The 21294-nt window shown below is 46.5% G+C and overlaps 1 protein-coding gene across 1 annotated transcript in view; it reads right to left on the minus strand.

Moving 5' to 3' along the window:
• LOC137367182 (spectrin beta chain, non-erythrocytic 1-like) overlaps window positions 1–16501 on the minus strand; it is a 53780-nt gene extending 37279 nt beyond the window's left edge. Inside the window, exon 1 of the mRNA XM_068028618.1 lies at window positions 15851–16501. Within this exon, the coding sequence (XP_067884719.1) occupies window positions 15851–16501 (651 nt within the window). The remainder of the gene's footprint in view (window positions 1–15850) is intronic.
• Window positions 16502–21294: the final 4793 nt, after the last annotated feature.

Consider the following 21294-nt stretch of genomic DNA (forward strand, 5'->3'; position numbering starts at 1 on the left):
CCCCTTGTGGGAGAATCGAGAACTAGGGGTCACTGTTTAAAAATAAGGGGTCGCCCATTTAAGACAAAGATGAGGAGAATTTTTTTCTCAGAGGGTTGTGAGTCTTTGGAATTCTCTTCCTCAAAAGGCAGTGGAAGCAGAGTCTCTGAATATTGTTAAGGCAGAGGTAGATAGATTCTTAATGAGCAAGGGGGTGAAAGGTTAATATGGGTAGGTGGGAATGTGGAGTGGGGGTTACAACCAGATCAGCCATGATCTTGTTGAATGATGGAGCAGGCTCGAGGGGCCGAGTGGCCTACTCCTGCTCTTAATTCGTATGGTCATATGTACATTTTGAAATTATGCCCTGTACACCCAAGTCTAAGTCATTAATATATATCAGGAAGAGCAGGGGCCCTAACACCGACCCTTGGGGAAAAACAACCATTCACCACTATTCTCTGTTTCCTGTCACTCAGTCAATTTTGTATCCATGCTGCCACTGTTCCTTTTATTTCATGGGCTCCAGCTTTGCTGGCAAGTCTGTTATGTGGCACTTTGTCAAATACCTTTTGGAAGTCCATATATTCCTCATCAACCACATTACCCTCATCAACCTACCCTGTTAGCTCGTTGAAAAACTGAATCAAGTTAGTTGACAGGGGTTAAAATAGAAAATGCTGGAAATACTCAGCAGGTCTGTGGAGAGAAACAGAGTTCTGACAAAAGGTCACTGACCTGAAATGTTAACTTTGCTTCTCTCTCCACAGATGCTGCCAGACCTGCTGAGTATTTCCAGCATCTGCAGTATTTTGCCCTGAACAAATCCGTGCTGGCTTTCTTTAATTAATCTACATTTGTCCAAGTGACTATTAGTTTTATCCTGAATTATCATTTCCAGAAGTTTTCCCATCACCGAGGTTAAACTGACTGGCCTGTAGTTGCCGAGCTTGTCCTTCAAGCCTTTTCTGAACGAGTGTATATTTGCAATTCTCCAGTCCTCTGATACCACCCCTGTATCTAAGGAGGATTGGAAGATTATGGCCAGTGCCTTCACAATTTCACGTTTACTTCCTTCAGCGACCTGAGATGAATCCTATCTGACTTACCTACTTGAAGTACAGCCAGCTTTTCCAGTATCACCTCTTTATCAATGTTTAACCCACTCTGTGACTTGACTACCTCATCTTTCACTATGACTTGAGCAGATGCAACGTGTTCATTTAGTACCTCAGCCATGCCCTCTGCCTCCATGTGTAAATCCCCTTTTTGGTCCCTAATTGGCCCCACTTTTACCACCTTTTTGCTATTTATATGCTTATAGAAGACTTTTGGATTCCTTTTTATGATAGAATTACAGAATGTTTAAGGCACAGAAAGAGGCCACTTGGCCCATCGTGTCTCTGCTGTTAAAAAACGATCCACCTATTCTAATCCCACCTTCCAACATATGATCTGTAGCTTTGCAGATTACGGCACTTGAGGTGCATATCCAGACTCCTTTTAAATGAGTTGAGGGTTTCTGCCTCAACTACCCTTTCAGGCAGTGAGTTCCAGACTATCACCACCCTCTGGGGTGAAAAGATTTTCCTCATCTCCCCTCTAATTTCTCTACCAATCACTTTAAATCAATGTTCCCTTGTCACTGACCTCTCTGCTAAGGTGAATTGACCCTTCACCTCCACTCTATCCAGGCCCCTCACAATTTTGTACATTTCAATCAGATCTCCCCTCAGCTTCCTCTGTTCCAAGGAGAACAACCCCAGCCTATCCAATCTTTCCTCATAGCTGCATTTTTCCAGTCCTGGCAACATCCTTGTAAATCTCCTCTGTACCCTCTCTAGTGTAATTACATCCTTTCTGTAATGAGGTGACCAGAACTGCACACAGTACTCAAATTGTGGCCTCACTAATGAGTTATACAATTCCAACATAAACTCCCTGTTCTGGTATTCTATACCTTGGCTAATAAAGGAAAGGATTCCATATGCCTTCTTAACCACCTTATTGGCGCAGTGGTTAGCACCGCAGCCTCACAGCTCCAGGGACCCGGGTTCGATTCCAGGTACTGCCTGTGTGGAGTTTGCAAGTTCTCCCTGTGTCTGCGTGGGTTTTCTCCGGGTGCTCCGGTTTCCTCCCACAAGCCAAAGGACTTGCAGGTTGATAAGTAAATTGGCCATTATAAATTGTCACTTATGTAGGTAGGTGGTAGGGAAATATAGGGACAGGTGGGGATGTTTGGTAGCAATATGGGATTAGTGTAGGATTAGTATAAATGGGTGGTTGATGTTCGGCACAGACTCGGAGGGCCGAAGGGCCTGTTTCAGTGCTGTATCTCTAATCTAATCATAATCTAAAAAAAAAAATTGACCTGTCCTGCTACCTTCAGGGTTCTGTGGACATTCACTCCAAAGTCCCTCACTTCCTCTACACTTCTCAGTATTTTCCCATTAATCATGTATTCCTTTGCCTTGTTTGACCTTCCCATCACCTCACACACCTCACCAGGTTGAACTCCATTTGACACTTTTCTGCCCATCTGACCAGACCATCAATATCTTCCTGCAGCCTACAGCTATCCTCCTCGCTATCTACCACACAGCCAGTCTTTGTGTCATCTGCAAACTTCTTGATCATGCCCTTTACATTTACGTCCAAATTGTTAATACATACGACAAAAAGCTGGGGACCCAGTACTGAGCCCTGCAGAACGCCACTGGAAACAGCCCTCCAGTCGCTAAAACACCCGTCAACAATTACCCTTTGTTTCCTGCCACTGAGGCAATTTTGTATCCATCTTGCTGCATTTCACTGGATCCCATGGGATTTTATTTTTTTAACCAATCTGCCATGTGGGACCTTGTCAAAAGCCTTGCTAAAATCCATGTAGACCACACCAACTCCATTACCCTCATCTATCTTCCTTGTTACCTCTTCAAAAAATTCGATCAAGTTGGTCAAACAAGATCTTCCCTTAACAAATCCATGCTGACTATCCTTGATTAACCTGTGCCTTTCTAAGTGACAGTTTATCCTGTTTCTCAGAATAGATTCCAATAATTTGCCCACTACTGAGGCCTGTAATTATTCGGTCTATCCTTCGCTCCTGTTTTAAACGGAGGTACATCGTTAGCAGTTCTCCAGGCCATCGACACCACACCTGTATCCAGTGAAGACTGGAAAATGATGGTCAGACCCTCTGCTATTTCCTCTCTTGCTTCTTTGAACAGCCTAGGATACATTTCATCTGGTCCTGGTGATTGACCAATTTTCAAGGATGCTTTCGAGTGAGAGTGAGAGTGACTAAAGAAGTTAAGGAAAGCATCAAAATTAAGGAAAAAGCATATAATTGTGCAAAGCTGAGTAGCAGGTCAGATGATTGGTCAGAATATCAAGAATGACAGAGAATGACTAAAAAGAGAAAGAAATTGGAGTATGAGAGGAAGCTAGAATGTAAAAACAAAAAGGAAGTGTGTCGACAGGTATTTAAAAAGGAAGAGAGTAAGTAAAGCGAGTGTTGGTCCTCTAGAGAGTGAGAATGGGGAGTTAATGGTAGATAATAAGGAAATGGCGGATGAAATGAACAAATATTTTGCTTCACTATAGAGGATACAAAAAACATTCCAGTAATAGCTGTAAATCAGGAGGTGGAAGGAAGAGAGGAACTTGGTGAAATTACAATCACCAGGGAAGCGGTACTGAGCAAACTGATAGAGCTGCGGGCTGACAAGTACCCGGGTCCTGATGGGCTTCATTCTAGGGTATTAAGAGGTGGCTAATGAGGTAGTAGATGTGATGGTGTTAATTTTTCAAAATTCTCTAGATTCTGGAAAGGTTCCATCAGACTGGAAAGTAGCAAATATAACCCTTCTATTCAAGAAGTGGGGGAGACAGAAAACAGGTAACTATAGGCCAGTTAGCTTGATGTCTGTCTTGGGGAAGGTGATAGAATCGATCATTAAGGAGGCTATAGCTGGGCACTTAAAAAAACTCAAAGTAATTGGGAATAGTCAGCATAGTTTTGTGAAAGGGAAATCATGTTTAACCAATTTATTGGAGCTCTTTGAAGGAGTAACATGCGCTGTGGATAAAGGGGAGCCCATTGACGTACAGTACTTGGATTTCCTGAAGGCATTTGACAAGGTGCCACATAAAAGGTTATTGTGCAAAGTAGGAGCTTGTGGTGTAGAGGGTAACATATCAGTGGATAGAAGATTGGCTGGCTGGCAGAGAGCATGCATAAATGGGTCCTTTTCTGATTGGCAGGATGTGACGGGTGGAGTCCCACAGGGGTCTGTGCTGGGGCCTCAACTTTTTACAATTTATCTCAATGACTTAGATGAGGGGAGTGATGGCGTGGTCGCTAAATTTGCAGATGACACAAAGGTAGGTAGGAAAGTATGTTGTGAAGATGACATAAGGAGGTTGCAGATCGATATAGATAGGCTGAGTGAGTGGGCAAAAATCTGGCAAATGGAGTATAATGTGGGAAAATGTGAAGGTGTTCACTTTGGCAGGAAGAATAAAAAAGCAGAATGTTACTTAAATGGAGAACGACTGCAGAATTCCGAGGGATCTCAGTGTTCTAGTGCATGAGTCACAAAAAGTTAGTATTCAGGTACAACAAGTATTAAAGAAGGCTAATGGAATGCTATCCTTTATTACAAGAGGAATTGAAAATAAAAGTAAGGATGTTATGCTTCAGTTATACAGGACATTGGTGAGACCGCATCTCGAATACTTTGTGCATTTTTTGTCTCCTTATTTAAGGAAGGATGTAAATGCGTTGAAGGCAGTTTAGAGGAGGTTTACTAGATTGATACCTGGAATGAGTGGGTTAGAACATAGAACATAGAACAGTACAGCACAGTACAGGCCCTTCGGCCCACGATGTTGTGCCGACCCTTTAACCTACTCTAAGATCAAACAAACTACCTACCCTTCATTCTACTATCATCCATGTACCTATCCAAGAGTCGCTTAAATGTCCCTAATGTATCTGCTTCTACTACCACCACTGGCAGCGCATTCCACGCACCCACCACTCTCTGTGTAAAGAACATACCTCTGACATCTCCCCGAAACCTTCCTCCAATCACCTTAAAATTATGCCCCCTGGTGATAGCCCTTTCCGCCCTGGGAAAAAGTGTCTGGCTATCCACTCTATCTATGCCTCTCATCATCTTGTACCCCTCTATTAAGTCACCTCTCATCCTTCTATGCTCCAATGAGAAAAGCCCTAGCTCCCTCAAACTTTCTTCGTAGGACATGCCCTCCAGTCCAGGCAGCATCCTGGTAAATCTCCTCTGCACCCTCTCTAAAGCTTCCACATCCTTCCTATAATGAGGCGACCAGAACTGAACACAATATTCCAAGCGTGGTCTAACCAGAGCTTTATAGAGCTGCAGCATAACCTCGCGGCTCGTAAACTCAATCCCCCTGTTAATGAAAGCCAACACACCATACGCCTTCTTAACAATCCTATCAACTTGGGCGGCAACTTTGAGCGATCTATGGACATGGACCCCAAGATCCCTCTGTTCCTCCACACTACCAAGAATCCTGTCTTTAAGCCTGTATTCTGCATTCAAATTCCACCTTCCAAAATGAATCACTTCACACTTTTCCAGGTTGAACTCCATCTGCCACTTCTCAGCCCAGCTCTGCATCCTGTCAATGTCCCGTTGCAACCTACAACAGCCTTCCACACTATCCACAACTCCAGCAACCTTCGTGTCATCAGCAAACTTGCTAACCCAGCCTTCCACTTCCTCATCCAAGTCATTTATAAAAATCACAAAGAGCAGAGGTCCCAGAACAGATCCCTGTGGAACACCACTGGTCACCGAGCTCCAGGCTGAATACTTTCCATCTACTACCACCCTTTGTCTTCTATGGGCCAGCCAATTCTGTATCCAGACAGCCAACTTCCCCTGTATCCCATGCCTCCTTACTTTCTGAATGAGCCTACCATGGGGAACCTTATCAAACGCCTTGCTAAAATCCATATACACCACATCCACTGCTCTTCCTTCATCAACATGTTTTGTCACATCTTCAAAGAATTTATAAGGCTTGAGGCATGACCTGTCCCTCACAAAGCCATGCTGACTGTCTCTAATCAAACTATGAATTTCCAAATAATCATAAATCCTGTCTCAGAATCCTCTCCAATAATTTGCCCACTACCGACGTAAGACTGACTGGTCTATAATTCCCAGGGTTATCCCAATTCCCTTTCTTGAATAAGGGAATAACATTTGCCACCCTCCAATCATCTGGTACTACTCCAGTGGACAGTGAGGACGCAAAGATCATCGCCAAAGGCGCGGCAATCTCTTCCCTCGCTTCCCGTAATATCCTTGGTTTGTCTTATGAGGAAAGGTTGGACAGACTGGGCTTGTTTTCACTGGAGTTTAGAAGACTGAGAGGAGACTTGATTGAAGTTTATAAGATCCTGAATGGTCTTGACAAGGTGGATGTGAAAAGGATGTTTCCTCTTGTGGGTGAGTCCAGAACTAGGGGGCACTGTTTTAAAATTAGGGGTCACCCTTTTAGGATGGAGATGAAGAGAAATTTTTTCTCTCAGGGTTGTGCAACTTTGGAACTCTCTGCCTCAGAAGGTGGTGGAGGCGAGGTCATTGAATAATTTTAAGGCGGAGGTAGATAGATTCTTGTTAGGTAAGGGAATCAAAGGTTATCGGGGGTAGATGGGAGTGTGGAATTCGAGACACAAACAGATCAGCCATGATCTTATTGAATGGTGGAGCAGGCTCGATGGGCTGAATGGCCTACTTCTGCTCCTAATTCATATGGTCGTATATTCCCATGTGGCTATTTATACCTGCAGCTCACCAGCTTTATTTACCACACTTTGTGCATTTACACACATGCACTGCAAACCTATCTTAGATCTTTCTGTCGTCCTCACCGCTTACTTTCCCACCTAACTTTGTATCATCAGCAAACATTGATACATTACAATCAGTCCCCTCATCTAAGTCATGAATATAAATTGTAAATAGTTGAGGCCCTAGTATTGATCCTTGCGGTACCTGACCCTGCCAATCCGAAAATGGCCCGTTTATTCATACTGTTTTCTGTCCATTAACCAATCCTCAATCCATGCTAATATATGATCCCCAATCCCATGATCTGTAATTTTGTGTAATAACCTCTTATGTGGCACCTTATTGAATGCTTTGTGAAAATCCAAATACACTACATCTACTGGTTCCCCCTTATCTACCCTGCCAGTTACATCTTGAAAAACTCTTTCACAAATCTGTGCTGACACTGATTTTCTATGCACCCTGGTAGGCCTGTCTCATATTTCCAAGGCACTGATCTTGCTGAGGGAAAGTTTCAGTGGTACTACACTCTCTATGGCCCCTTGCAATTTGCTTCTCATCGATAAAATTACACTTAGAGTCATAGAGAGATACAGCACTGAAACAGGCCCTTCAGCCCACTGAGTCTGTGCCGACCAACAACCACCCATTTATACCAATCCTACATTAATCCCATATTTCCTACCACATCCCTACCGTTCTCCTACCACCTACCTACACTAGGGGCAATTTACAATGGCCAATTTTCCTGTCAACCTGCAACTCTTTGGCTGTGGGAGGAAACCGGAGCATCCGGCGGAAACCCACGCGGTCACAGGGAGAACTTGCAAACTCCACACAGGCAGTACCCAGGTCACTGGAGCTGTGAGGCTGCAGTGCAAACCACTGCGCCACTGTGCTGCTCACTTTCATGTGACATGTTCTTAATATATTTGTTCAAATTGCTCTCAACACCATTCTGTGGCAGGTACCTCACCTCCTGACTCCCCAAAGACTGTCCACCATCTACAAGGCACAAGTCAGGAGTGTGATGGAATACTCTCCACTTGCCTGGATGGGTGCAGCTCCAACAACACTCAAGAAGCTCGACACCATCCAGGACAAAGCAGCCCGCTTGATTGGCACCCACTCCACAAACATTCACTCCCTCCACCACCGACGCACAGTGGCAGCAGTGTGTACCATCTACAAGATGCACTACAGAATACACGAATGCAAGAAATAGGAGTAGGAGTAGACCATATGGCCCGTTGAGCTTGCTCTGCCATTTAATACGATCATGGCTGATCTTGGGCTTCAGCTACACTTTCCTGCCTGCTCGCCATATCCCTGAGGCCAAAAATCTGTCTATCTCCGCCTTAAATATATTCAATGTTGGAGCATCCACAACCCTCTGGGGTAGAGAATTCCAAAGATTCACAACACTTTGAGTGAAGTAATTTCTCCTCATCTCAGTCCTAAATGATTGTCCCCTTATCCTGAAGCTGTGCCCCCTGTGTTCTAGATTCCCCAACCAGCAGAAACAATCTCTCACTGTCTACCTTATTTAGTCCCTTCAGAATCTCATATGTTTCAATGACATTGCCCCTCATTCTTAAAACTGCACACAGTATCCAGATGTGGTCTCACCAAAGCCCTGTCCAATTATAGCAAGACTTCTTTATTCCTGTACTCCAATCCCCTTGCAATAAAGGCCAACATCCCATTTTCCTTCCTAATTGCTTTCTGTACCTGCATGCTAACTTTCTGCATTCCGTGTACGAGCACACCTAATTCTCTCTGCGTGGCACTTGCCCTCTGGACCTGGGGCCACCCTTGCCCTCTGGACCCGGGGCCACCCTTGCCCTCTGGACCCGGGGCCACCCTTGCCCTCTGGACCCGGGGCCACCCTTGCCCTCTGGACCCGGGGCCACCCTTGCCCTCTGGACCGGGGCCACCCTTGCCCTCTGGTCCTGGATATCTCTTTCCCTCTCATCCTGTGTCTGCCTTTGATTGCTAAATTGCAAATGTTGGACCATTATTCAAGAAGGGAGAAATCAGGTAACTACAACCCCATTGGCTTAATTAAATTAAAAGCAAAATACTGCAGATGCTGGAAATCTGAAATTAGCTTAATGCCAGTTATGGGGAAGTTACTCGAGTCTGCCATCAGGGACAAGTATGACCTGATCGAAGGGAATCAGCATGGATCTGTGTAGGTTGTAATCTCGGGATTACTCCCAGTGCGGCTAAAAATAGGAAGATAGTTCAGCTAAACACGTGGCTAAACAGCTGGTGTAGGAGGGAGGGTTTCAGATATCTGGATCATTGAGATCTCTTCCGGGACAGGTGGGACCTGTTCAAGAAGGACGGGTTGCATCTAAACTGGAGGGGCTCAAATATCCTGGCTACGAGGTTTGCTAGCGTCACTTGGGAGGGTTTAAACTAGTGTGGTGGGGGTGGGAACCAGAGCAGGTCAGCAGGTGAAATAACTGAGGGGGAACTAGTGAATAAAGCCAGTAAGACTAAGAGGAAGAGCAGGCAGGGAGATGTTGCTGAGCACAGTGGGACTGGTGGTCTGAAGTGCATCTGTTTCAATGCGAGAAGTATAACAGGTAAGGCAGATGAACTTAGAGCCTGGATTAATACTTGGAACTATGATGTTGTTGCTATTACAGAGACTTGGTTGTGGGAAGGACAGAATTGGCAGCGAAACGTTCCGGGATTTAGAAGCTTCAGGTGGGATAGAGGGGAATGTAAAAGGGGTGGGGGAGTTGCATTACTGGTAAAGGAGAATATCACAGCTGTACTGTGGGAGGATACCTCAGCGGGCTCATGTAGCGAGGCAATATGGGTGGAGCTCAGGAATAGGAAGGGTGCAGTCACGATGTTGGGGGTTTACTACAGGCCTCCCAACAGCCAGCGGGAGGTAGAGGAGCAGATATCTAGACAGATTTTGGAAAGATGTAAAGGTAACAGGGTTGTTGTGGTTGATTTTAACTTCCCCTATATTGACTGGGACTCACTCAGTGCTAGGGGCTTGGGTGGGGCAGAATTTGTAAGGAGCATCCAGGAGGGCTTCTTGAAACAATATATAGATAGTCCAACTAGGGAAGGGGCCGTACTGGACCTGGTATTGGGGAATGAGCCCGGCCAGGTAATCGAAGTTTCAGTAGGGGTGCATTTCGGGAGCAGTGACCATACTTCCATAAGTTCTAAGTACTTGTGGATAAGGATAAGAGTAGTCCTCGGGAGAAGGTGCTAAATTGGGGGAAGGCTAATTATAACAATATTAGGTAGGAACTGAAGAATTTAGATTGGGGGCGGCTGTTTGAGGATAAATCAACATCTGACATGTGGGAGTCTTTCAAATGTCAGTTGATTAGGATCCAGGACCAGCATGTTCCTGTGAGGAAGAAGGATAAGTTTGGCAAGTTTCGGGAACCTTGAATAAGGAGGGATGTTGTGAGCCTAGTCAAAAAGAAAAAGGAAGCATACGTAAGGGCTGGAAGGTTGGGAACAGACAAAGCCCTTGAATATAAAGAAAGTCGGAAGGAACTTAAGCAAGGAGTCAGGATGGCTAAAAGGGGTCATGAAAAGTCATTGGCAAACAGGATTAAGGAGAATCCCAAGGCTTTTTATACGTATATAAAGAGCAAGAGGGTAGCCAGGGAAAGGGTTGGCCCACTCAAGGACAGAGGAGGGAATCTATGCGTGGAGCCAGAGGAAATGGGCGAGGTACTAAATGAGTACTTTGCATCAGTATTCACCAAAGAGAAGGACTTGGTGGATGGTGGGGAGTGTAGATAGTCTGGGTCATGTCGATATCAAAAAGGAGGAGGTGTTGGGTGTCTTGCAAAGCATTAAGGTAGATAAGTCCCCAGGGCCTGAATACTGAGGGAGGCAAGGGAGGAAATTGCTGGGGCCTTGACATAAATCTTTGCATCCTCATTGGCTACAGGTGAGGTCCCAGAGGACTGGAGAATAGCCAATGTTGTGCCTTTGTTTAAGAAGGGTAGCAAGGATAATCCAGGAAATTACAGGCCAGTGAGGCTTATGTCAGTGGCAGGGAAATTATTGGAGAGGATTCTTTGGGACAGGATTTACTCCCATTTGGAAACAAACAAACTTATTAGTGAGAGACAGCATGGTTTTGTGAAGGGGAGGTCGTGTCTCACTAAAAAAGCAAAATACTGCAGATGCTGGAAATCTGAAATAAAAACAAGAAATGCTGGAATCACTCAGCAGGTCTGGCAGCATCTGTGGAAAGAGAAGCAGAGTTAACGTTTCGGGTCAGTGACCCTTCTTCGGAAGCGAATGCTGAGTGATTCCAGCATTTCTTGTTTTTATTTCGTGTCTCTCTAATTTGATTGAGTTTTTTGAGGAAGTGACGAAGATGATTGATGAAGGAAGGGCAGTGGATGTTATCTATATGGACTTTAGTAAAGCCTTTGACAAGGTCCCTCATGGCAGACTGGTACAAAAGGTGAAGTCACATGGGATCAGAGGGGAGCTGGCAAGATGGATACAGAACTGGCTCAGTCATAGAACACAGGGTATCAGTGGATGGGTGTTTTTCTGAATGGAGGGATGTGACTAGTGGTGTTCCGCAGGGATCAGTGCTGGGACCTTTGCTGTTTGTAGTATATATAAATGATTTGGAGGAAAATGTAGTTGGTCTGATTAGTAAGTTTGCGGACGACATAAAGGTTGGTGGAGTTGCGGATAGTGATGAGGATTGTCAGAGGATACAGCAGGATATAGATCGGTTGGAGACTTGGGCGGAGAAATGGCAGATGGAGTTTAATCCAGACAAATGTGAGGTAATGCATTTTGGAAAGTCTAATGCAGGTGGGAAGTATACAGTAAATGGCAGAACCCTTAGGAGTATTGACAGGCAGAGAGATCTGGGCGTACAGGTCCACAGGTCACTGAAAGTGGCAACGCAGATAAGGTAGTCAAGAAGGCATACGGCATGCTTGCCTTCATCGGTCGGGGCATAGCGTATAAAAATTGGCAAGTCATGCTGCAGCTGTACAGAACTTTAGTTAGGCCACACTTAGAATATTGTGTGCAATTCTGGTCGCCACACTACCAGAAGGACGTGGAGGCTTTGGAGAGGGTATAGAGGAGGTTTACCAGGATGTTGCCTGGTCTGGAGGGCATTAGCTACGAGGAGAGGTTGGATAAACTCAGATTGTTTTCACTGGAACGACAGAGGTGGAGGGGCGACATGATAGAGGTTTACAAAGTTATGAGCGGCATGGACAGAGTGGATAGTCAGAAGCTTTTTCCCAGGGTGGAAGAGTCAGTTACTAGGGGACATAGGTTTAAGGTGAGAGGGGCAAAGATTAGAGGGGATGTGAGAGGCAAGTTTTTTACACAGAGGATGATGAGTGCCTGGAACTTGCTGCTGGGGGAGGTGGTGGAAGCAGGTACGATAGCGACGTTTAAGAGGCATCTTGACAAATACATGAATAGGATGGGAATAGAGGGATTTCTTTCTTTTTCTTTTGGGCCTCCTTATCTCGAGAGACAATGGATACGCGCCTGGAGGTGGTCAGTGGTTTGTGCAGCAGCGCCTGGAGTGGCTATAAAGGCCAATTCTGGAGTGACAGGCTCTTCCACAGGTGCTGCAGAGAAATTTGTTTGTTGGGGCTGTTGCACAGTTGGCTGGGGGAGGTGGTGGAAGCAGGTACGATAGCGACGTTTAAGAGGCATCTTGACAAATACATGAATAGGATGGGAATAGAGGGATATGGGCCCCGGAAGTGCAGAAGGTTTTAGTTTAGACAGGCATCAAGATCGGCGCAGGCTTGGAGGGCCGAATGGCCTGTTCCTGTGCTGTACTGTTCTTTGTTCTTTGTTCCACTTGAGCCTCCTCACATCTTTCCTCATCTAACTCTATCAGCATAACCCTCCATTCCCTTCTCTCTAACTTCTAAATGTAATTATCTAACTTCCCCTTAAATGTATCTGTACTATTTGCCTCAACCACTCCACATTCTTAGCAGTCTCTGGGTAAAGAAGTTTTTTCTGGATTTCCGATTGGATTTCTTGGTGACTATTTTATACGGACAGCCTCTGATTATGCTGTTCCCCATAAGTGGAAACATTCTCTCTGTATCTACTCTATCAGAACCTTTCATCATTTTAAAGACCTATTAGATCACCCCTCAGCCCACTTTCAAGAGAAAAGACACCCAGCCTGTCCATCCTTTCCTGATTTATATACCCACATATTTCTGGTCTCATCCCTCTAAATCTTCTCTCCACCTTCTCCAGTGCTTCTATCAGTTTGTATAATATGGTGACCAGAACTCCAATCTCGGTGTGATCTAACCAAGGTTCAATACAGGTTTAGAATAACCTCCCTACTTTTCAATTCAATCCCTCTTGAAATAAAGCCGAGTGCTTGGTTTGCTTTTTTAGGGCCTTGCTAAACCTGTGGTGTAACTTTTACTGATTGGTGTAATTGTACTCCGAGATTCCTTTGTTCTTCTGTCCCACCTAGAATCACACCTTCCAAGTAATAAGTGAGCTCCCTATTCTTCCTACCAAAATGTACCACCCCACATTTATCTGTGTTGTACTTCATTTGCCAATTATTTATCCATTCCGTAAGTTTATTAATGTCCTCCTGTAATTTGTTGCAGCCCTGCTCAGTATTGACTATCCTGCAAATTTAGAAATTGTGTTTTTGATTCCAAAGTCCAAATTGTTCGTGTAAATTGTGAACACAGAGCCTTGTGCAGCACCACCTTCTGCCATTCTGAATAACTACCCTTTACTCCCACTTGCTGCTTCCCCTGACTCCGATCTTATTAGTTAATCTATCATGGGGAACCTTATCGAAGGCCTTTTGAAAATCCAGGTCAATTACATCTGCTGAATTACCCTTGTCTACTCTCTCTCCCCTCAATAAGGTTGGTCAAGCAAGATTTTCCCTTTTGAAATCCATGCTGACTATTCATTGTTATATATTTCTTGCTGAGATCATTAATAAGGTAGATGGAGGACTGTCTAAGAATGCTGCTGGCTTTGACTTTCAGAAGGCTGCACACAAAAGATTATTGGCAAATGTGGGAGTGCACAGAATTGGAGGTAACCTTGCAACATGAGTTGCTAATTGGTTGGGAGGTTGGAGACAGAGAAGAGGGAGAAAGTGTTTGTTCTCTGATTGACAGGATGTGACTAGTGGTACCCTGGAGATTCATCTCCTTACCATATATATTAACTGAGGAGAAATTTCTTAACTCAGAGGGTTGTAAACCTTTGAAGTTCTCTATCTCAGAGAGCTCATGGATGCTGTCACTGGGTATATTCCAATTCAGAGATAAATCGGTTTTGATGATTTGGATGAAGCAACAAAGAGCAGTCAGTCCAAATTTGCTAAATTGGGAGGCACAGGAAGTTGTGTGATGAGAGCAGGAAGTTGAGATTGACAGATGTGAGAGTTCAATGTGAGAAAGTGGGAGGTCACCCACTTTGGATCTGAGAAAGACAAATTGGGGTTTTATTTTACTGAAGATTAATGAGACTGAATTCCTGTGCGAAGGTCCCAGGTAATGAGGAAAAGACTGGAGTAGCTGTAGAAATAAAGGAAGCATCTGAGAGGAGGTGTGAAAATTATTGGAAAAAATTTTGATGGAGAGGATAAACCTTCCTTTAGAAAGACACAATTAATCAAAGATAGTCAGCATGGATTTGTTAAGGGAAAGTCATGTCTGACTAACACGATTAAATTTTTTGAGGAGGTAACAAGGAGGGTTGATGAGGGTAGTGCATTTGATGTAGTCTACACGGATTTTAGCAATGCTTTTGATAAAGTCCCACCTGGCAGACTGGTCACAAAAGTTAAAGCTCGTGGGATCCAAAACAAAGTGGGAAGTTGGATCCAAAATCTTCTCACACAGGACACAAAGGCTGATGGGTATTTTTGTGACTAGAAGCTGTTTCCAGTGAGGTTCCGCAGGGCTCAGTACTGGGTCCTTTGCTTTTGGTGGTATAAATCAATGACTTAGAGTTGAATGTAGGGAGTATAATTAAGAAGTTTGCAGATAGTATAAAAATTGGCCGTGTGGTTGATAATGTGGAAGAAAGCTGCTGACTGCAGGAAGATATCAAGGTGGGCAGGACAGTGGCAAATGGAGTTCAATCCAGAGAAGTGTGAGGTAATGCATTTGGGGAAGGCTAACAAGACAAGGGAATACACAATAACTGGTAAAATACTGAGAAGTATAGAGGAACAGACGGACCTTGGAGTGTCTGTCCACAAATTCCTGAAGGTGGCTGGACAGGTAGATAAAGTGGTTAAAAAGGCATATGGGATACTTGCCTTTATTAATTGAGGCATGGAATATAAGAGCAGGGAAGTTATGCTGGAACTGTATAAAACACTGATTCAGACACAGCTGGAGCACTGTGTACAGTTCCAGTCAGGAAAGATGTGATTGGACTGGAAAGAGTACAGAGGAGATTAACAAGGATGTTGCCTGGACTGGAAAATTTTAGGAAAGATTGGACAGGCTTGGGCGGTTTACCCTGGAACAGAGGGGGCTGAGGGGAAACCGAATTGAAGTGTATAAAATTAGGCAGACACGATGGACTGAATGGGCACCATCCATGCTGTAGATTTCTAAGATTTCTATTAGATACACAGCTGTCCAAGGTAAACAGGTGACTGGGACTGGGAGTCCCCCGATACCCAGTGACTGGGACTGGGAGTCCCCCGATACCCAGTGACTGGGACTGGGAGTCCCCCGATACCCAGTGACTGGGACTGGGAGTCCCCCGATACCCAGTGACTGGGACTGGGAGTCCCCCGATACCCAGTGACTGGGACTGGGAGTCCCCCGATACCCAGTGACTGGGACTGGGAGTCCCCCGATACCCAGTGACTGGGACTGGGAGTCCCCCGTACCGAGTGAATTAATTATTCCAAGTTTAGGAGTATATCAGTACCTGGTACACTTTGACATTCCTGAGTTTTATTACTAAAGCCCCCAAACTACTCTCTTATCCCCAAGAAAACTGGGTACCTTCTGACTGCTGGTCTCCTCTTCCTCTCCATACCTGTAGACATATTTCTCTTCTGTAACACTGGGTGTCATGGCCATCACTGATGTGGTTTCATTGTAGAGTGAGGCCATTTGGCTGGTCTGTGCGTGATGTGTGTCAGGGGCCCAGGACCTCCTGGTGGCATTGGGATTCTGACCCGCCATCTCTCTGCCGCTGGTACCCTTGTCCTTCAAGTCCTGCTTGGCTTGGGAGCTTGTTGAATGTAACCTGAGCTCAGTGGGCACAAAGAGATTTGGAGCTGATGTAGTGTACAGCTTCCTTGCTGTTTTCATTGGGTTGAAATCCTGAATCTCGGTCGAGGGCTTGGCAAGTTGCTTTTTGTAATTCGTGTCCATAATATTGGAGCAGACACTTTTATTCCAGATCTCTTCCAGCTCCTGTTCATCTTCTTCAAACTGTTCATGATCTGGGTGAAACATCATCAAGGATACATTAGAATCAGCTGAGTCCTCACATGCAGACTGCCACACTTCCAGGTCATCAGACATTTCTGTCGACGTCTCCTGAAGACTTGCTTCTCCTCTCCGAGCCGGACAACCTGTCCCATTGAAGGCCAACAGAGGCCGTCTGCATCTCAGTTGGGACCACTGGCTGGGAACTTCACATCCCATGTGATCATCGACTGTGCAGCAACTGGTTTCCCTCTGGCTGAGGTGGTGGGTCTGTGCGATGGGCGGATCGAGCCTATCTCGACACTTATACACTTGGGACTCAAACAGATCATCGCTGATCTCCTGAAGTGAGTCAGAACTGCTGGGTCTTTCTAACTGGCCTGGAGTGTCATTGCTGGGTCTTCCTGACTGACCTGGAGTCTCACTGCTGGGTCTTCCTGACTGGCCTGGAGTCTCATTGCTGGGTCTTTCTAACTGGCCTGGAGTGTCATTGCTGGGTCTTTCTAACTGGCCTGGAGTGTCATTGCTGGGTCTTTCTAACTGGCCTGGAGTGTCATTGCTGGGTCTTCCTGACTGGCCTGGAGTCTCACTGCTGGGTCTTTCTAACTGGCCTGGAGTCTCACTGCTGGGTCTTCCTGACTGGCCTGGAGTCTCACTGCTGGGTCTTCCTGACTGGCCTGGAGTCTCACTGCTGGGTCTTCCTGACTGGCCTGGAGTCTCACTGCTGGGTCTTCCTGACTGGCCTGGAGTCTCACTGCTGGGTCTTCCTGACTGGCCTGGAGTCTCACTGCTGGGTCTTCCTGACTGGCCTGGAGTCTCACTGCTGGGTCTTCCTGACTGGCCTGGAGTCTCACTGCTGGGTCTTCCTGACTGGCCTGGAGTCTCACTGCTGGGTCTTCCTGACTGGCCTGGAGTCTCACTGCTGGGTCTTCCTGACTGGCCTGGAGTCTCACTGCTGGGTCTTCCTGACTGGCCTGGAGTCTCACTGCTGGGTCTTCCTGACTGGCCTGGAGTCTCACTGCTGGGTCTTCCTGACTGGCCTGGAGTCTCACTGCTGGGTCTTCCTGACTGGCCTGGAGTCTCACTGCTGGGTCTTCCTGACTGGCCTGGAGTCTCACTGCTGGGTCTTCCTGACTGGCCTGGAGTCTCACTGCTGGGTCTTTCTAACTGACCTGGAGTCTCACTGCTGGGTAGATTGGTCTCGGAAGATGAGGCACTGCAGCAGCCACCAGGTTCCTCCAGCTCTCCCTCTTCTGCTAAACCATTCTCAGCACCTGGTGAATTTAATTGGTCTGTCAGCTTGTCCCACCCATTGTCGATTTGCTTGTGAAGAGCACTGATTCCAGAAAGCCTGTTAAGAGTGAAGTCTGTAGACTCAGTCAAGGAGCTGCACTGCAGTCTATCATCTCCGGTCAAAACCAATGCCTGCTTCTTCAGGTGGTCAGGGTCCATATCAGAGGGTTGGTATAGCAGCTTAGATTTGCAGTTTTGCTGTCCGAGCTCTCCCTTTTCCCCTTCATGCCTCGGCTCCTGATGTAATGCGGCAGGTTGGCCAGGAGCCATTTTTCCCAAACGGCGGGTACCTCCTATTGAACTGTGGGCCTTAGTGACCTTGAGTGAGGAACAATCATACTGGCATTTTGCTTCACCATGGTTACCTTTCAGATCCAGGTGCTGGGGATAGTCAGGAATAAATGTTGAGTCTGGAGTGCGGTACCCAGGGATGGGAGCTGTCCATGTCAGACCAGTGCCTGACCACTTGAGATTGCCCCTGGTCCTGCAGCTTCCAAGGACAGGTTCCTCATCCCTGTCCTCAGCCAACAGGTTCTTAACATAGTCTGAACAATTCCCGAGGTACCGACTTGGAGATCTGAGGGCCCTTGTCTTGGTTTTAAGGGGCCAAGTGTTGTGCCAACAGTTACTCTGTCTGACTGGTGTCCCACCAGCATCCAGACAGGGTATTGTGACCTTCCATGTGACCTCGCTGCTTGTGTCCTTCAGCTTTTCCCTTCTCCCTCTCCTCTTCACACTGCTGAAGGTGTGGTTGGAGCTTGTTTTGCATGGCACAGGGTAGGAGAGGCTGCTGACCTTTGACACAGAGCAGGCCCTGGGTTGAGGGCTGCCTGTGTTGAACCCATGACTCAGAGTGCAGCTTTGACAGGCGGTCCTCTTGGCTTCCTCTTGCTCGTTTACTTGTAGGTAAGCAGATGCCTGGAAATTACATCACAGCAACATTATGGTAAGTTGACTGGGACAAGCATTGCTGGAGGACCCAATAAACCAGAGCGCACCATCCCAGCCCATTTACACAACTCTTCAATTAAACCAAAACAAACCGATCCAGGGGTGTCAGTCAAGAGGGCAGCTTCACAATAACCAACTTTCAAAACTCCCTCTAATCTCCCTCTTATATCCACTACACCAATAATCAATAGTGATTATCACTTTCTGGGATGCTTCACAATTGAATCACTTAGATGTATCTATTAATGAAAGTCCCTCACACTGTCACTCAGTAACCCCTCTCCCCCAGCACCCTGTGTTACTGACTGTATCTCCACTGATGTTAATCCAGCTCTCTCACACTGTCACTCAGTAACCCCCCTCCCCCGAGCACCCTGTGTTACTGACCGTATCTCTACTGATGTTAATACAGCTCCCTCACACTGTCACTCAGTAACCCCTCTCCCCCAGTGCCCTGTGTTACTGACCGTATCTCTACTGATGTTAATACAGCTCCCTCACACTGTCACTCAGTAACCCCTCTCCCCCAGTGCCCTGTGTTACTGACTGTATCTCTACTGATGTTAATCCAGCTCCCTCACACTGTCACTCAGTATCCCCTCCCCCGAGCGCCCTGAGTTACTGACTGTATCTCTACTGATGTTAATCCAGCTCCCTCACACTGTCACTCAGTAATCCCTCCCCCGAGCGCCCTGTGTTACTGACTGTATCTCTACTGATGTTAATCCAGCTCCCTCACACTGTCACTCAGTAATCCCTCCCCCCAGCACCCTGTGTTACTGACTGTATCTCTACTGATGTTAATCCAGCTCCCTCTCACTGTCACTCAGTAACCCCTCCCCCGAGCGCCCTGTGTTACTGACTGTATCTCTACTGATGTTAATCCAGCTCCCTCACACTGTCACTCAGTAATCCCTCCCCCCAGCACCCTGTGTTACTGACTGTATCTCTACTGATGTTAATCCAGCTCCCTCTCACTGTCACTCAGTAACCCCTCTCCCCCAGCGCCCTGTGATACTGACTGTATTCCTACTGATGTTAATCCAGCTCCCTCACACTGTCACTCAGTAACCCCTCTCCCCCAGCACCCTGTGTTACTGACTGTATCTCTACTGATGTTAATCCAGCTCCCTCTCACTGTCACTCAGTAACCCCTCCCCCGAGCGCCCTGTGTTACTGACTGTATTCCTACTGATGTTAATCCAGCTCCCTCACACTATCACTCAGTAACCCCTCTCCCCCAGCGCCCTGTGTTACTGACTGTATTCCTACTGATGTTAATCCAGCTCCCTCACACTGTCACTCAGTAACCCCTCTCCCCCAGCGCCCTGTGTTACTGACTGTATTCCTACTGATGTTAATCCAGCTCCCTCACACTGTCACTCAGTAACCCCTCTCCCACAGCACCCTGTGTTGTTGACTGTTTGTCTACTGATGTTAATCCAGCTTTTTGTCACCCTCGATCTTGTTGTACACTATGGGCTTCTCCCCACTTCTGGGTTACAAACCCAACAAACCAGGCATAGAAGCACACACATTCATACACACACATGCACGCAGACAGTCAGACACTGACACACAGACACACAGAACAGTCACAATCACAGACACTCAGTCACACAAACACATACTGACACACACAGACACTGACACGCACACAAATACACAGTGACATACAGACACACATACACTGTCACACAGACACACACAAACACACTGCGACACACAGGCACACAGACAAATACTGCAAGACAAAGATACACAGACACAAACACATTGCGACAGAAAGATACACAGACAGACGTACAAAAACACACACACATGGGCGGCGCAGTGGTTAGCACTGCAGCCTCACAGCTCCAGGGACCCAGGTTCGATTCTGGGTACTGCCTGTGTGGAGTTTGCAAGTTCTCCCTGTGTCTGCGTGGGTTTTCTCCGGGTGCTCCGGTTTCCTCCCACAAGCCAAAAGACTTGCAGGTTGGTAGGTAAATTGGCCATTATAAATTGCCCCTAGTATAGGTAGGTGGTAGGGAAATATAGGGACAGGTGGGGATGTGGTAGGAATATGGGATTAGTGTAGGATTAGTATAAATGGGTGGTTGATGGTCGGCACAGACTTGGTGGGCCGAAGGGCCTGTTTCAGTGCTGTATCTCTAATCATAATCACATACACAAACACACTGCGACACAAAGATACAGACAGACACAAACACTGGAAGCACAGCAAGCATGATGATGTTAAAAGCTATGACATTACTTTGTTATCCTGTAGCTCACTAACCATGCAGGACACACCAAGCCACACAAAGCACACACTCCACGCAGGGGATGCAAGCTGTCCAGTTACCTCTTCGAGGCCTTGCTGAGTGGCCTTTCCCTTTCGCTTCAGGCTACCAAAAGTATTCCCTAAAAACCCCTGGCACCTCTTCCAAAAGCTTTTAGAGGGCTGGTAGATAGGGGAAAGTGAGAGCGGAAAGGATGAAAGGAGAGAAAAGAGCAGAGATGAGAATGCGAAAGCCACAATTAGGAAACCACCCGCCCCCCCACCACACCCCCCCCCCCCACCACCCATCCACCACCCCCCGCCCCCGTCCACTTTGCACAGAAGGAACGTGAAGGTGGGGCATTTCGGGAGCATTCAGCCATTTTAATGTGGAATGGGCCCAGATTACTCCTTGTGTGGATCCCATGCCGATCTCTGTGTCTCTGCCTTGGTTATTCTGGTGTTCTCTGTATCTCTCTATCTCTCTATCTCTGTATCTCTCTAT

The sequence above is a fragment of the Heterodontus francisci genome, chromosome 3 (genome assembly GCF_036365525.1).
Source record: "Heterodontus francisci isolate sHetFra1 chromosome 3, sHetFra1.hap1, whole genome shotgun sequence".
Classification (NCBI taxonomy): domain Eukaryota; kingdom Metazoa; phylum Chordata; class Chondrichthyes; order Heterodontiformes; family Heterodontidae; genus Heterodontus; species Heterodontus francisci.